Source organism: Aspergillus pseudotamarii (assembly GCF_009193445.1).
Source record: "Aspergillus pseudotamarii strain CBS 117625 unplaced genomic scaffold BDV38scaffold_11, whole genome shotgun sequence".
Lineage (NCBI taxonomy): Eukaryota > Fungi > Ascomycota > Eurotiomycetes > Eurotiales > Aspergillaceae > Aspergillus > Aspergillus pseudotamarii.
This window is the reverse complement of record NW_022475025.1, coordinates 456,332-472,320: the sequence shown is the minus strand read 5'-3', so window position 1 is coordinate 472,320 and position 15,989 is coordinate 456,332. Positions and strand designations below refer to the sequence as shown.

The window sequence follows — 15,989 nt, the reverse complement described above, 5'->3', positions numbered from 1 at the left end:
ACACCCCATTCTACCAGACATATCTTCGCCCTTCGGACTGAAGGAACGTGGCCACACCGTTAGAGAAAAGGACCTCTCGGTTCGGATGACTTGTCTTTCCGTGAAGAAACAATGATACGCATGCGAAGTCCCGCATAGGAAATGGCTTACCCGACAAACGTAGCAGTACTAATATCCCTGTAGATCCCTAACGCTGAGCCACTTTCTCACTAAATCTTTCTTTACGTTACATCAAAATATCACTTGCTAAAATAATTACCCAGAGAAGTACAAATGCCTCTCCAACTTGACCCCGAATTCGCCGAAGCCGCAGGCCCGATCCTACAACAACTCGGACAACTACCAAAACCAGCAGTCCATGATGTTGCTGCCAGAAGGCATTTGATGGCAGCTGTTACACAACAGTCTCCAAAGACACCCATACCAGATGATATGGAGCACCTCGTCTATTATGCCCCGACACCATCTGGTGACTTCCAAGTCCCCATCCACCACTACCGCAAGAAAGGAGGACCTGTGGGTCCGGATAAGGATATGAAAGCCCCCGCCGTAGTACACCTCCACGGAGGCGGGTTCATTTCACTATCAGTCAAGGAACTGGAAGCTATGCTGGCTGGGTACGTTTTAGGCTCAGGTGTGCAGATCCTAAGCATCGACTACCGGCTAGCCCCGGAACACCCGTATCCGGTTCCGATGGAAGACAGCTGGACCGGTCTGCAGTGGGTATACGCCCATGCGGAGGAGCTGTCTATCGATGCCCATCGCATAGCCGTTATGGGTGAGAGTGCCGGCGCAGGGTTAGCCGCTGGCCTAGCATTGATGGCTCGGGACAGGAGTCTCTCTCCGCCCCTTGCTAAGCAGATCCTCGTGTATCCTATGCTTGATGACCAGACGGTTGAGAATCATGCGGGTGATATGGCTTTTTGGACGCCCGAGGATAATATTACGGGTTGGACTGCTTATTTGGGGAAGGATGTTGGGACGGATCGTGTTGAGCAGTATGCGGTGCCGGCGAGGGCGGAATCAGTAGAGGGGTTGCCACCTATGTATATAGACTGTGGGCAGCTGGATATTTTTGCGCAGGAGGATACTGAGTATGCGCTTCGGTTTGTCAAGGCCGGGATCCCGGTTGAGTTTCATATGTATCCTGGGCTGCCACATGGGTTTGAGGGGTTCGCGCCTATGAGTAGCTGTACGAGGAGAGCTATGGAGAATCGCTATAGAGCGATTAGAGAATTATGAGGGACGGACGATGTGACATAGTTGGTAGGTGTGGAGACATTGATTTTATAGTTTCGTAGTGTGGGCTTAGTGGACTCTTGTACCTAGTAATCTTCTAGACTTCCTGAAATCATTTACAAATGAAAATGGCAATACTTTTCTATCCAAAGTGTTAGCCGAGGTTCCAAGCGTATTCAATACGAAGAGCGAGCTAAGTGGGCCATCGTTTAGTTATAGTAATGGCATAAATGATATAAGTACTCGACCTGGCCCTAACTCGCGGTTCCCTCCTCTACCTTCGACACTAATCGCACTACCGCTCAACCACCATGACGACTATCTCGCGGCCAGACAGCAACGCTCTCACGGAGAATGTCTCCAACAAAGTAGCTATTGTTACTGGCGCCGCACGTGGCATTGGATTCGCCACGGCCAATATCCTAGCCCGTCACGGTGCCCGCGTGGTGCTTGTTGATTTACACGAGGATGCACTGAAGAGCGCAGTGGAAGCCATAGGCCTGCAAGCCACATACAAGATCTGCGATGTCAGCGACTGGGATCAACAGATCGCCCTGTTCCAATGGGTTATCGACACCGTTGGGCCAATTGAGATTGTCGTGTGCAACGCAGCCATCAACCCTGAAATCTCATTGCTCCAGACCCAAGATCCCGAACGACAAGCGCAGCTGAACAGTCAAGCACGATACAATTACTTGGCGGATGAAACCAAGGAAGGAAAGCTGCAGTGCCCATCCACGCAACTCTTTGACGTCAACATCAATTCAGTCGTGTTTGGTCTAAAATTAGCCATCCACCATATGAAGCAGGGAGGAACGGGCGGACGCATCGTCGTCACCGGCTCCGCTGGCTCCTATCTCCCTGTGCCTTCGCAGCCGCTCTACACCGCCAGCAAACATGCAGTCTTGGGTCTTGTCCGTAGCACCGCTTTAATCGAGGAGGTCATCCGAGCCAACATCGCCATTTCCTGGATTGCGCCTTGGCTCACGCTGACCTCCATGGTGGAAGGGCTGGAGGCTACCACACAGCCCCACACGCTCAAGAGTTCACCGGAGGATGTTGCATGGGCCATTGCAGCGGCAGTGGCGTCACCGACCAGCTGGGCGAACGCCAAGGGTTTCTGGGTGCAAGGTACGACGATCACTGAGGTAGAGGGCGCATATGGGGAGGTGGGTCAGCGGCTGATCCGACCTGAGAACCAGTTCTGATTTAGAAGCGAGGCGTGGGGGTGTTGGAGGCCTGATGCATAGGCCTTCTTCTGCATGACAGTAGTATGCATTTGGATGACGACTGCACATACCGCTCTTGAACATTCTGGATATTCCTTAGATATTGGTTCGCCCGGAGATGACTTCATGTACATACCTAATTCTGAGTTGTATGTAAGAAAACCTTCCATAAACGATCTTCATAGCCACATATTCCATTGTGACAATCTTATCGCTCTCCCTTGCTTCATGTCACCACCTCATCCTCCCTTTGGGCTCATGCTGAACCATCTGACTGGTCACATGCGTCACCGACAAGACCACGCCAAGCCAATTTATTGAAATCCTGGGATATTTCAACGATCCCACAGATAATGCCAAGACATTCCTATCCTGTAGACGAAGGATGTCTACGTAGGCCATTGCGATAAGCCAAGAAGCAAATTGGCAGCACGAAGCAAGGGGGGGGGAGGCGGAACGGAATTGCACTTGGGAAGGGCTCGAGAGGGTGGAATTCCGGCTCATTGGAACAATTTATATAGCCTTTTCGCACGAAAGAAACATAAAGTCAATCAAGAAACATTCAGAGATATACTAGATATCCATCCAATCGTTCAAGATGCTTCGTACCTTAACCAGAGCATATCATGGTGCAGTGGGGACGTCGATACGGTCGACTCCGGCGCTTTCACCACTAGGTAAGTAAAGCTTGTTCAAGATACAGTTAGATTTACCCTTGGATGAGTTAAATTTAGCTAACGGAAGGGTTGTTCCCACAGCCACAATCCCATACCTCCAAGCCCCGAGGCTTGACTCAGCCAATGATAAATTGCACGTTGGCAGCGTCCAACGCCACCTTCAAGACGCAGGCGTTTTAAAAATCAGCCTCAATTTTGACGACAATGACTCCCGTTACCTAACAAGCCTCATTCAAGGACTCCACAAATGGCACGGTCACGGACTACCAATCACCCATTCCGCCCACCGCGGTTGGTACTGGGATATCCGACCCAGCCAAACAGTCTTCCAATGTCCCGACCACCAAGCCAGATCAGAAACCATGAATGAGTTCCCCTGGCACACTGACTGCAGCTACGAGGCCTCCCCGCCGCGGTTCTTTGCCCTACAAGTCCTCCACCCGGACCAATGCGGCGGCGGGACACTCTCTGTACTGAAAGTCGACAATCTACTCAAACTCCTCTCGGAGTCGACACGCGCTGCTCTACAGAAGAACGACTACCTCATTACCGTGCCACCTGAGTTCCGGAAAACAGACAACAAGGACGAGTCTATCGTCAGTAGCTTGCTCGCTCCGGACCCGCAATCCGGAAGTCTGGCTCTCCGCTTCAGAGAGGATATCTTCACTCCCTTAACCGGCGAGGCTGGACTTGCGCTTGAAGAGCTCAAGTCTGTTCTCCTGGGTCCAAAGGCACAGTCGGAGGTTGTGAATCTCACAGCGGAAATGATGCCGAGGGGTTCTATCGTCATCATGGATAATAGGCGGTGGTTGCATGGACGGAATCAGGTGAAGGATCCTCGGAGGCATTTGAAGCGTGTGAGATGGGATGCTAAGCCGTTTGGGCTTGATTAGAGCAGTCGTTAGTCTTTTGGGGGAGTGGGCTTTTACGATTGATGCTCTTGCATTTGATTTATTTCTCTTCTTATATCTATTTCTATGCTTCTCTTTGTTTTTGTTTGTTACTCATGTGTGATTGTTAGAAGGCATAGATCGCTGGATTGCACAGGGTTATACGAATTGGACTACGTTTATCATTTGGTTTATAGTCTGTAGCTTGTTTCTTTGAACAGTATAAAGTATAAGGATCACGTCCAGAAGGGGAGCGTAGTAGACTTCTAGTGCCAGCTCAAATAAAGTGTCCCACAACCTCTGCTACTTTAACTTAGATTAAGGTTGTAATGTAAATTCTATTTATTATATCTAACACTCAAAACAATCCAAGCAATAAACCAGCCTGACTTGTACAAAAATTGCACCCCATCAGAAGTTTCACAATCGAAGTTACTCATCAGTGTGCCTCTCCTCTTCAGCATGTTCCTCGCTCTCAACAGGCGCTCTACCAGCTAGTCCATAATCCTTGATGCACCAAGTCAGCACAAAAAACAGCAAAATCAAGAATGCAAACACTGTAAAGACAGCCCGCAAGCCGTGCATATATGCATTGGTGATCAGTTCCTGGTCCTCGTCCGTGAGGTTGTAATCGTGCAAGGCGAAGGCGGAAGACGTGATCTTGGAAATGAGTTCGTCGCTGAATCGTCCTTTAAGATCATAGTGGAGGACGTTGTTGAGGATTGCTCCGGAGACTACTCCTTTTGTTAGTCATGAAGAAGGTAAATGGTAGGAGAAAAAGTACCTGTTACGCCGACAGATCCGCCCATGTCGCGGATGAAGTTGCGAAAGCCTGTGACGACGGCGCGGTCGCTTTTATCTGAGCCTGCGAGTAGGCCGACCATTACTGGGGCTTGTGTTAGTTTGCTTATGTTGTAGGGGATATGTGTATGCATACCAGGCTGAAAGGAACATCCCACCCCGATACCTTCGAAAATCCCTCCTAGTTCTAGAATCCACAATGGAGTCTGCTGTGTATAGAAGGACTTGGCCGCTGCTGCGATCATCCACATGCCAACGCCGGTGCTGATTACGATCTTATACCTACCTGTCCACGAAATTATGAGCCCACTTAGACCTGATGTTATGCCGTGCGCAATCACCATCGGCAGGATCAAGGAACCAGCTGTTCCCGGGCTCCAGCCGCGGACATTCTGGAAGTACAGCGGGATATAGAAGAGATTTCCCCAGAATACCCAGCCGATCAAGATGTTAACGGCCAGAAGGATGTTTGTGGAGTAGTTGTATTTGAATAAGCGCACTTGAATAGTCAGCATACGAGGATGAATCTACGTGAATGGATGGCATACTGGGCAAAAGCGGCAGTTTGACCCATCGCGACTCTCCGATCAGAAAGAGCCCGAAGAGCGCTGCACCGAGCGCTAACATAGCAATAATTATAGGAGAGTTCCATGGAATAGCGGAGCCTCCTTGAGAAACAGGGATCTAAAGGTTGAATTAATGTCTGTGTAGAGGCGCAGTCATGTCGCACTGTCGCACGTACCAGGATCAGCACAATAGCCATCATACTCGTAAAAACCCCGAACCAATCCACTCTCCGCAGCTTCGTCCCGACATTATCGGCCATGTTAGACGGTGGGAACACAAGGCCAAAATATGTAGCGGCCGCCGCTGCCAACGGACAGACGAACCAAAATGCCCAGCGCCAGGAGGTCCTTTCCGTGAGCACGCCGCCCACGACCGGTCCAAGTCCATTTCCTAGAGCCACCGCAACTCCCAGGATGCCAAAATAGTACCCACGTTGCTCCAGGGTAGTGATATCAGAAATAGCAATTTGCACCAGCGCATTTATAGCCCCCGCACCTAGGCCACTAAACGCTCTAGTTGCATATAATTGTGCGGGTGTCTGGGACCATCCGGACAGCAGGTTGCCCAGCGCCATAATTGTCAACGCGCCTAGAAGACATGTCTTGCGACCGAAGATGTCCGACAGCCGACCGTTGATCAACTGGATGCTGGTACTTGTCGTGAGGAAGCTCGCACTGACCCATGAGATGGATGAGCCGGTGTTTAGTCCCGCAGCGATGGCAGGTAATGAAGTCGATAGGGCTGTTTGATCCAAAAACGAGGTGAAATGGATCAGCGCCAGGGCAGGAAAGACAACAAGGAGTTGTTTCCGCGGAAGAATGTGAGATTGGTGATCTTTGAGATCGCTGAGCAACGGTGTTTCTTCATTCGCTCTCTCGGCGTCGCTCCATTGAGAATTGGACGGAGGCGCCATTTCTGAGCCCAGAATTTGATCTCCAAGTATAGGCCTGACGTTCACTGTATGTCTCGAGAAGCTTCACAGAGAGCGAAACTTACTGTTTTCTCCCTTTATCATGGAAATTACGTGCTCGGCTTTTTTCTCCCGCGTCAATCCCTTGCGGCTGAGAAATGGAGCTGAATAGTCGATATATGGAAATGATCTTCGCCATCTTCCACCATCGGTCAGCCAGCCCATTCATGCATACCAACTACGGAGTGTTTTAAACACTTTCTCCTCGCAATGTCATGTCGGAGTCCGTGATATAGTAGATAATACCTCTGGAGCCGATAAATTGAGTTTCCGTGGCACCCATCGCTAAAAATATGCCAGTGTCGGGCTCTTGGCATTTCTTGAGGCTTGAATAATTAAGGGACCCCTTGCATGAACAAGGAATTGGATGCATGATCTGAGCGTCGAATATCAATATAATTATCGGTAAGACATAGACTTCTTTCGTTTTGTTCTCCCCACTCCTCCCTCCCCCCAAACCAACTGAGTAAGTATGTCTTGGGCAGGTCTGACCACCTTATTCTTGGCTGTTTCTGGTGTCTATGGAAGTCGATTGGACATCAGTAGCTTCCAGGAGTGCAAGAGCAGACAAAATCTTTCGTCGACAGCGCTCCAGGATCTTTTGCAAACTGTCCCTGATGCTGACAGAATCCGCGAATCAGTTCGCTACTATACCAACGGGTCACATTTACCAGGGCAGGGCCTTCAACAGGCGCTGTGGACTAAGGAGTTGTGGGATGCAATTGGCCTCCCTAACACAAGCGTGAAATCCTATAGCGCCAATCTAACATTTCCCAAGGAGCATCGAGTAGCGTTGCTTGACACGGCACGCGAGGAAGATCCAGTCGTGTATGAAGCACCGTTGATTGAGGACAATCCCCCCAAAGCTGGGGATGGACAGCCGTCCTTTATTCCGGCCTTCTTCGCATGTGCTGGGGTTGGAAATATCACCGCACAGTACATATTCGCAAACTATGGAACGCAAGAGGATTACGATGACCTGGTGCGCGCGAACGTCAACATCACGGGGAAGATCGCAGTGGTTAAGTCCACGTATGAATCTGCTGTCTTGAAAAAATATAATCTGCCATATCACCGCGCAAGACAAGAGGCAGTCGCTATACAGATGGGTCTCGCGGGGATGCTGATCTACCCAGATCCTCAAATGGATGACGACATTATCGTAGAAAATGGATATCAGCCGTTCCCGGATGGGCCAGCCCGGCCCCCATCTTTGATAGAGCGAGGATCTGTTGGTAAATGTAGTAGGTTGCTCCTAGAATCCATATAAGCTTGCATTCGAATATCTAATTGCTCTAACAACTTTTATGCAGCATCTGATCAGATTCCTGCTATACCTATCTCGTACGCCGATGCGATCCCTATTCTGCGGGCCCTCAAAGGTCATGGTCCCCTGGCAACAGATTTCAATGATAGATGGCAAGGAGGCGGGCTCACCTCGCACGGTGTTACGTACAACGTCGGGCCTTCACCGGAGAATGTAGTCTTGAACGTGATTAATAACCCGCAAAATCAGGCCGGCTCTGTCCATGATGTGATTGGGACCATCCCGGGATGCGCCTTTCCAGATGAGGTGATTATTCTTGGAAATCACCGTGACGCCTGGGGCCCTGGTGCTGGAGATGGAAACAGTGGGTCTGCGGCGCTGAATGAAGTGGCACGAAGTCTCGCAACGGCCCTTAAGAATGGTTGGCAGCCGTTAAGGACAATTATCCTCGCTAGTTGGGAGGGAGAGGAGGTAGGCCAGATTGGGTCGCGCCCATGGATGAGTGAAAACAATTCCCAAATGAACAGTAGCCTTGCTGCATATTTAAATGTCGTTGTTGCGGGCGCAGGCACCAAGTTTCATGCTCAAGGGAGTCCGCTGTTGGCGCAGGCGATGCACAATGCTACCGGCCAAGTTCAAGCACCTAGCACTGAACAAACAGTGCTAGAGGCTTGGGGGAATGAGCTCGGTCTGGGTAGTGGCGGAGACTCAATGGTTTTTCTGGAATATGCATATTCAGTTGTGGACTTTGGCTTCTCGCGTGGGCCAAAAGATCCTGTTTTCCCTTACCATTCACTATTCGACACGTATTCCTGGATGGAACAATACGGAGATATCGGCTTTGCGCACCATGTGGCGACCACCAAAATCTGGTTACAGCTGGTGACATCTCTTGCAAATGAGGCCATTCTACCCTACCGCGTCCAGGGGTACGCGTCCGTCTTACAGGACGGCCTCGAATCACTCAGCTCAATAGCAAACCTGTCAGCACACCTCGATCTGACGTCGCTAAAGGCGGTGATCGAGGATTTTGCGCCGGCTTCGGCGAAGTTTGACGCATATAGCGACTCGCTTGCCGACCAAGTGCAACAGCAGCCTGTTGACGATAGCCTTCTTGCTCAGGTTCGGTCGGTCAACCACATATATACTAATTTTGAGCGTCTTCTCGGGGATCCAGATCTTCCAGGGGGTGATGCAAACTACCATCTTATCATTGGCCCTGCCCCGTACTATTTCCAGACAAATGCTTTCCCTGGTCTCAGGACTGCCATTGCTGCTGAAAATTGGACCTTAGCTGCAGTAAGTGTTCACCCTGGGAACTTAAGTTGACCCCATGCTCACTATATTGTTTAGACATATCGGGATAAGATCGTAAACCAGCTCAGCAGAGCTGTCACGTTTCTTGGGTGATTTTTGCCCTGAGAATTGTTTCCTGTTAGCAGCCACACATTTAATTGCTACTGACGTGATTTCGGTGTAACATGTGACGGAGTAGGACCCTAATTTAATGTGTTAAGAATCCACCGTCTGACGCAAGCTTGCATTAGTTAGTTAGATCTTGATATTTTAGTCATCTCTGCATACACCGTGTTTCAATGCGTAACTCAAGTAATTTGTAATGGACGGCCTGCTGCTGCAATCCACACCCCTATGACTTACTTTTCAAAATCTTGCCGTGTTCCGTGCATCCGTGTGTTCCCTTCTCCTGAGTCCTCTGTGTCGGCAATGAGGCATACCTTTCAATCCCGTTCAGTGGAATTCTGACAAACTCCCCACTGTTTACTCAGACCTGAGTCATGTGGGGTCAAACAAAGGCCTTCCATCAATGTGTGGAGGTCGGATCTTCTTGTGGAGGCGATCAGTTGGGTGTCTCCACTTGCCATCCTGCCCTCCGGAGGAGAGGCTCGGCAACAGAAGGTCTCCCCGATTTGCCGAATTGTAGAGGACAGAGCGGATAGAATGTACGTAGTATGTACACCATATGATACACTTGGCCTCAGAATGTGGTGGGCTCAACCATGCAATGTGATCCTTCTCGTGTTTTTCTGGGCCAGACGCGACCCCACCAGGGTCAATATATGAGGGCTGCTGTTCCCCCCGATGTATAGTTCTTTTGACGGCGAAATCGCATCTGTCTTTACACTGAGAATCACTCCCTGTTTCTTCAATCTACGCCCGCATTAATTGACATTCAACATGGGCTCAGTAGGCAAACTCTCCGACCCCCAGGAATACCAGAAGATCTTCCATTGGGCAGACACACAGAAGGACGGTGAAATTCCCTCCTTTTCCACCCGCCGGAATGATCCTTATGAGGTATGTGATATTGATGAATCCCTCTGTTGTCATGAAAATCTAACACTCAATAATAGTATCAAGCTGGATTTGGTAACACGTATGCAGCCAGTTCTTTTCATATGAGGGGTCCAAGCGGCTAATGTGGGTGGGTTACATCAAATAGATTTATCTCCGAGGCTGTGCCGGGAACTATTCCCCACGGACAGAATAGTCCTCGAAATGTGCGCTTTGGCTTGTATGCAGAGCAAGTAACAGCCACTGCTTTTGTGGCCCCGAGACATGCGAACAAGAAGGCGTGGCTCTACCGTGCTCGTCCGGCCGTTGCTCATCAAGGATTCGTATGTGGATTCGACTACATTATATGAGGGCAATCCAGCGTCTCGTGCTAACCGCTGCCCAACACAGAAAAACCTTCCAGACAACCCCGACACAGAGGCCACTTTCTTGCCTCTGAACCCGCGGGTTCACGTCTCCCCAACCCAGCTGGCATGGCATCCATTCGATATCCCCGCCAGCGAACCGGTGGACTTCGTTACCGGTCTGAAGACCGTCGCTGGATCTGGAGACCCGACTCTCCGAGAGGGACTCGCAACTCACGTCTACACTGCTAACACTAGCATGACCCAAAAAGCCTTTGTAAACTCCGACGGTGAGATGCTCATCGTCCCCCAGCAGGGAGCCTTGGACATCCAGACCGAATTCGGTCCACTTTTCGTCCAACCGGGCGAGATTGTTGTTATTCCACGCGGCATCCGCTTCCGTGTCGAGGTCCCCGATGGTCCTTCTCGTGGTTACATCCTCGAAGTCTGGGGCTCTTGCTATGAACTCCCCGAACTGGGTCCGCTGGGCGCCAACGGTCTAGCCAATTCGCGGGACTTCCTAGCCCCAATAGCCAAGTATGAAATTCGTCAAGAGGCGTGGGAAGTCGTATACAAGCTCGGAGGCAAGTTCTTTGCCAGCACGCAGAACCACAGCCCATTTGACGTTGTGGCCTGGCATGGTAACTATGTACGTTCTCGTTCAAATATAACAGCCTTCGTGCGATTGACGCTAACGATCGCAAACAAGGTTCCCTACAAATACGACTTGACGAAATTCGTCAATGTCGGCTCTATCTCAGTCGACCATATTGATCCCTCCATCTTCTGCGTTCTGACCGCAAAATCCCGGGACCCTACTGCCCCTCTTGCCGATTTCCTCATCTTCTCCCCTAGGTGGGACGTCGCATCCAGTATGTATCCCCCATCCGTCTTGACATGAAGACCTATTCTAACCGGAGAATAGACACCTACCGTCCGCCATATTACCACCGCAACGCCGCCTCAGAGCTAATGGGTCTCATCTACGGCGACTACGGCGGCCGCTCCGACGCCTTCAAGCCAGGAAGTATCTCTTTCGAATGTGGCAGTAAGTCTTCCCGTCCAAGAGAAAGAAAGACCCCTAACCTCAGAAATAAAAGTGGTCCCCCACGGCGTTGCCTACGAAGAATTCAAAGCCGCATGCGAGGCCCCCCCACCGGTCATGCGCATCTCGGAGGCCTCCATCGCAATCATGTTCGAGTCTTCCCGGGCCTTCACCATCAGCGACTACGCGTGGAACAGCGAGAAGCGGCACGAGCATGAACCTGCCATGTGGGATAATCTAGTGGACAACTTCTCGAAGCACAAGGACGAGGTGGAGGCGCTTTTGGCGAAGAAGGCGCAGGGTCTGAGGGTTTGAGTCGAGACGGGATATTTATTGGTATGAGCTATGATGTAGCCATGTGTATCTGTTTTTATCGTGCGGGGTTAAGCGATTATGTGTTTATTTTTCGATATTAGTTGTTGTCTGTAGAGGTGCATGAGTGTATAACAATACATGTATCTTTGAATGATGTGATGGTCAACTTCTTCTTGCGCGTAGTGTGTGGTGTAATTCTTGCGGTGGGTAGACATGGAGGGGCTGGTTTGGACGCTAAGGTATTTTAGTTGAGGATTATTCTGGAGTCTGCTCTTTTCGGGTTAGAGCTCAGCGTAGGTACTTTCCTGGCATTTTCTTCGGTGCTGTGAGACCCTTGTTTTATAGTCATATTTCTTTGTATAGAGTACTGGATTTATGAAAGTTAATTTGGGGCGTTATAAACAGTGCCTAGGTCACTAAATCAACATTTTCACATTGAAAATTATTGTTGTTATTCTGCATTTTCCTGACAGCCCACACTATCGATTGGTGAAATCGAACGATTAAATATATCTTGACCGGCGCTATTAGCAAAGTTCACTAAAAAGCGATTAACGTCTGAAATAACCGACACCTGCACCGGTTCCAGGGCTATATTACTAGTAGGAGCCAGGATTTGAAGGCAGAATATTGGAGGATTCACATGAGTCGGACTTCGCCTGAGTGTCAACGATACACGTGACCATGTTCTTATATACTCAACGATGGTGATATTGAGGCTTCGCCATGGTATTCATTATTGTCCACCATTCACGTCATTTCTAGAGGACAAACGTAATCCACAAATATGCCCACTCTCCCCGGTCAGAATGTGGTGTATCTGGTAAAAGTTCTAGCATCAAACCATAACCACCTGTATCCAAGAACGTTGCCCGGAAAACCCCCATTACTCTGATTAGACAGAGAGCCACCGCAAAACGCAGGATAAAATCAAAACTCTTGCGAATGTCTTTTTATTTTCATGAATGGTATCAACACGGCCCAGAAAACAGACATACAATTATCTAGGCAGACCGACGCGTCTGCAGTTCCAAATCCCAGGAGCCCTCTCGAAGGGTCGGAGAACCTCATCTTGCCAGAGGTGAGAAGTCTATCACTTTCAATCACAGGAAATAGTCGGGGGTACGCCTCGAGACCATTGGCTCGCCTGCACGGGGGCAAGGATCGAATTGTAGGCTGTGGAACAATCAACGGTCAGTAACAGAAAACTCCCCTCTCAAGAGGATGAAACAGCCACATACAATGTATACTTCAAATGCTCATCAATCTCCATAATCGCGGCTTGGTTACCGCAGCGGTAGCAATAATTAGGCGCTGGAACGCGTATTAGCTATGGCCCTGGGGCAAAGCATCATGACCGGAGCACCTACCTGAGAAAATTGTGACTACGTTCCGATCCTGTGACCAATTATATCCCTCCATTACAAGCTGATGTGCTCGTGCAACCAGAGTCAAGCCGTTGTTATGATTAAATGCTTCCGAGATATCCTGCCCGAAGGTGTATCCAGCACCACGGGGCGAGATTCCCCAACCACATCGGTCGTCTGGGTCACTCCACAGCAGGTCACACATCGGTCCCTCGTGGGGGACCTCCTGAATCCGATCCAGGGACCGAATATTGTCAAGCGTGTCAATCGACGGACTCAGGCCGCCGTGGAGGCAGAAGATCTGGTTTTCGATGAGTGCGGTGAGGGGTAAGTAATCGAAAAGATCAGTAAAATATTTCCAGACATTGGCATTGCCATATTTACGCAAGCACTCGTCGTAAAATCCATAAACTTGAGTAATCTGGCGGGACTCGTGGTTTCCACGGAGGATGGTGATGCGCTGGGGGTAACGGATTTTAAGGCAAACAAGGAGGGTGACGGTCTCTACGGAGTAATAACCACGGTCGACATAGTCACCTAGTAAAGGCAAGGATGGTTAGAAGGACCCAACCATAGACAGCGACACGGCAACGTACCCATAAACAAATAGTTTGTATCTGGATTCGGGCCTCCGATGCGGAACAGTTCCATTAGGTCGTGAAACTGGCCGTGTATATCACCACACACAGTTACTGGGCATTTCTGTAATGGCTAAGTCAACATCCGACCGGTCGCGTCGCTCAGTTCGCGATAAAGGGAGGCAGTCAACACAAAGTCAAAACAATAGCACATACAACTGGTTGCACATTGGATTCTTCCTGCAACACCTCTCTTGCCTGTATCCCAAGATTAGTCACTCCCACAACCCGCACCAAAGTCTGTAAACCCTAGACAGCAACACACCCGATCACACAGCCTCCGCACATCTTCCTCCGCTAGTTGCTTGCAGCTCATCAAATTTTCAATCCATCCGTCCAGTGTCGGTATCGACCCAGGGTCAGACGTCGGCGACAGGCGGTGGGGCTCGGGGGACCGTGCGGTATCGATTTCCATATTGTTGTCCATTTAGAGTGATGCCAGACAACGCGTTAAGGAGTAGGACGCTCGGATGGTTGTGGGTGAGGAGGGGCGGAGCACTAAGAGTGGGAGGGTCTCGTGAGGCTGGCGGTGAGGGTGACGTGTTAGAGGAAAATACAAGAAATTAAAGGAACAACAGAATTGAAAAACGAGAATATATTCTAACAGGACAAACACCGATTGCGACGGCGGTGGTTGTGTAGATGGGGATGAAGTTGATAATGGGGGTTGGAGGGGAAGGAGGAAGAGTGGAAGGGAGGTTTGGACTGAGGTTTGGTGCTGGCCGTGCAGGTTTGGTCGCTGCCTCTTTGCGCTCTGGTTGGTCCGTGCGCCACACTGCACTCAGGCCGCAAGCCACCAGCCACACCTCCCCCGGGATCTCCAAAGCATCGCCAACCCCGCCACACCTGGAAATCTCTATCTCTACTTGCTCAGAATTATGAAGTGGCCACAGCGATTGCACAACCGTGGGACTGAGATAGTCTTCAATTATCTGTACCATTAAAATACATAAGCCTTCATTACAAAGTCATTACCGGGGGCAACTATGTCTCCCAATCTGTCATCATGTCGTAGATTCTGTTTCTGCCCGACTAAGTTAGACCGACAGCTACACGGAGCTTAACCGCGCGCTTAGATGATGTCACCGCCAAACCCAAACCCACCAAATCCTCCGCTCCCGCCGGCGCCACGTCCTCCGGAAGGCCCGCGTCCTCGCCCGAAAGGCGCTCCGAATCCTGGCCCGACAGGATCATATCGAGCACCAGGTGGCGCCTGCGGATCATATCCTCCCCCCTGCGGACCCCCAAATAGAGGATCATCAAAAGTTGGATGCATACCTCCGCCTCCGCCTCTGCCAAGTCCTGGTCCAATGCCTCCTCTGAGAGGGTCATGAGGGCCTAGTCCAGGAGGATACAAATCTCGATCTCCGATATTGAGTGGGTTTCTGCCTCCCATACCGGGAGGATATCCGCGAGGCGGTCTCTGGATTTCGTACTCATCCTCGAATCCGGGTGGTGCAAAGTCTCCAGAAGGGACCGGTCGCCGAGGCCCTGCCGCCAGGGGATCGTCAAATGGATACGGGCGCGCGGGCTGCGGGAGCTGATCATCTCGCAATGGGTCGCGCCGTGGGGGTCTCTCTTGTGGCTGTTCCCGTACTGACTGACTCGTGGCCTCATATCCCTCCTTGTATATTCCTGGAGCGAGTTTTTGGATCACATTTATTTTGAATAGCCCAATCAAATCGGTCAAGCGCGGTGTAGATATGAACACTTCCCTGATGGTGGCGTTTGACTCGGTTGATGATGAAACAGGCAAAGAGGACGCAGAAATAAAATCTTTGACTGGAATGTCGAAGGAAGTGGTTCTGTCATCACCTAGTGCTAGGGCGAAAACAAGGGCGTTATTTCCTATCCGGCTGACTTTGAGCAGATACTGCATCGAAGACTGCGAATGTGCGTAACGGAAGGAGAAGGTATCGTTCGCATTCCATCCTGGCGGAAGAGATGGGCTCTCCGACGAACCTTCTGGTGGTTCCCAAATATTAGCAAGGAGCAGAGAAGTCGAGGAAAGTAACAGCGCATGAATAAGCTAAAAAATACAAACCTATCGTGTGTTCTTCACCGAGGCCCACAAGGCGAAAGTTCACAGCCAGCATACATGCATGGCCGATGAGAGCAACCGCTTCGTAAGGAGTCTTGAGACTGTACTCGATACTTCCGTCTCCCTGTAGAGCCTTCTGGGCAAAATCTACAACATTCTCGGCCCGTAGAACATCGGTATTTCCGGCCATATTGAGTATTCGTTGGTTCACAGAATGTGGAAGCTGGCAGGTAGGTATATGAGGCAATGATGATGTTGGGAAGGCTGAAGCGTCCTTGGCTTATCG

General features: G+C 50.3%; 7 protein-coding genes across 7 annotated transcripts; 4 read left to right on the top strand and 3 right to left on the bottom strand.

The window, feature by feature from the left end:
* Positions 1-273: 273 nt before the first annotated feature.
* BDV38DRAFT_290268 (alpha/beta hydrolase fold-domain-containing protein) lies at positions 274-2,622 on the top strand (the record flags this gene model as incomplete). The annotated part of the gene is made up of 3 exons (XM_032061447.1): positions 274-1,192; positions 1,392-1,457; positions 1,573-2,622. 3 exons carry the CDS (start codon positions 274-276, stop codon positions 2,445-2,447), a joined length of 1,860 nt encoding a protein of 619 aa, XP_031916636.1. The 3' UTR covers positions 2,448-2,622.
* A 444-nt stretch (positions 2,623-3,066) lies between these two features.
* On the top strand, positions 3,067-4,038 carry BDV38DRAFT_280069 (uncharacterized protein; the record flags this gene model as incomplete). Its single annotated transcript, XM_032059211.1, has 2 exons — positions 3,067-3,145; positions 3,227-4,038. The coding sequence occupies 2 exons, from the start codon at positions 3,067-3,069 to the stop codon at positions 4,036-4,038; spliced, it is 891 nt and encodes a 296-aa protein (XP_031916635.1).
* Positions 4,039-4,467: 429 nt separating this feature from the next.
* BDV38DRAFT_280068 (major facilitator superfamily domain-containing protein) lies at positions 4,468-6,316 on the bottom strand (the record flags this gene model as incomplete). The annotated part of the gene is made up of 5 exons (XM_032059210.1): positions 4,468-4,769; positions 4,820-4,921; positions 4,973-5,335; positions 5,385-5,520; positions 5,579-6,316. The coding sequence occupies 5 exons, from the start codon at positions 6,314-6,316 to the stop codon at positions 4,468-4,470; spliced, it is 1,641 nt and encodes a 546-aa protein (XP_031916634.1).
* A 529-nt stretch (positions 6,317-6,845) lies between these two features.
* On the top strand, positions 6,846-9,050 carry BDV38DRAFT_269114 (uncharacterized protein; the record flags this gene model as incomplete). Its single annotated transcript, XM_032056907.1, has 3 exons — positions 6,846-7,617; positions 7,687-8,939; positions 8,994-9,050. The coding sequence occupies 3 exons, from the start codon at positions 6,846-6,848 to the stop codon at positions 9,048-9,050; spliced, it is 2,082 nt and encodes a 693-aa protein (XP_031916633.1).
* Positions 9,051-9,717: 667 nt separating this feature from the next.
* On the top strand, positions 9,718-11,959 carry BDV38DRAFT_19281 (putative homogentisate 1,2-dioxygenase). The gene is made up of 6 exons (XM_032052299.1): positions 9,718-9,956; positions 10,013-10,035; positions 10,102-10,276; positions 10,344-11,169; positions 11,223-11,345; positions 11,398-11,959. The coding sequence occupies exons 1-6, from the start codon at positions 9,837-9,839 to the stop codon at positions 11,655-11,657; spliced, it is 1,527 nt and encodes a 508-aa protein (XP_031916632.1). The 5' UTR covers positions 9,718-9,836; the 3' UTR covers positions 11,658-11,959.
* A 60-nt stretch (positions 11,960-12,019) lies between these two features.
* On the bottom strand, positions 12,020-14,355 carry BDV38DRAFT_239907 (serine/threonine-protein phosphatase). The gene is made up of 6 exons (XM_032053825.1): positions 13,928-14,355; positions 13,819-13,860; positions 13,621-13,726; positions 13,028-13,561; positions 12,899-12,971; positions 12,020-12,833 (listed from the first exon to the last, which is right to left on the bottom strand). The coding sequence occupies exons 1-6, from the start codon at positions 14,087-14,089 to the stop codon at positions 12,761-12,763; spliced, it is 990 nt and encodes a 329-aa protein (XP_031916631.1). The 5' UTR covers positions 14,090-14,355; the 3' UTR covers positions 12,020-12,760.
* Positions 14,356-14,538: 183 nt separating this feature from the next.
* Positions 14,539-15,968, bottom strand: BDV38DRAFT_239901 (proteasome inhibitor PI31 family protein). Its single transcript, XM_032053824.1, has 2 exons — positions 15,707-15,968; positions 14,539-15,624 (listed from the first exon to the last, which is right to left on the bottom strand). The coding sequence occupies exons 1-2, from the start codon at positions 15,891-15,893 to the stop codon at positions 14,735-14,737; spliced, it is 1,077 nt and encodes a 358-aa protein (XP_031916630.1). The 5' UTR covers positions 15,894-15,968; the 3' UTR covers positions 14,539-14,734.
* Between the last annotated feature and the right edge of the window lie 21 nt (positions 15,969-15,989).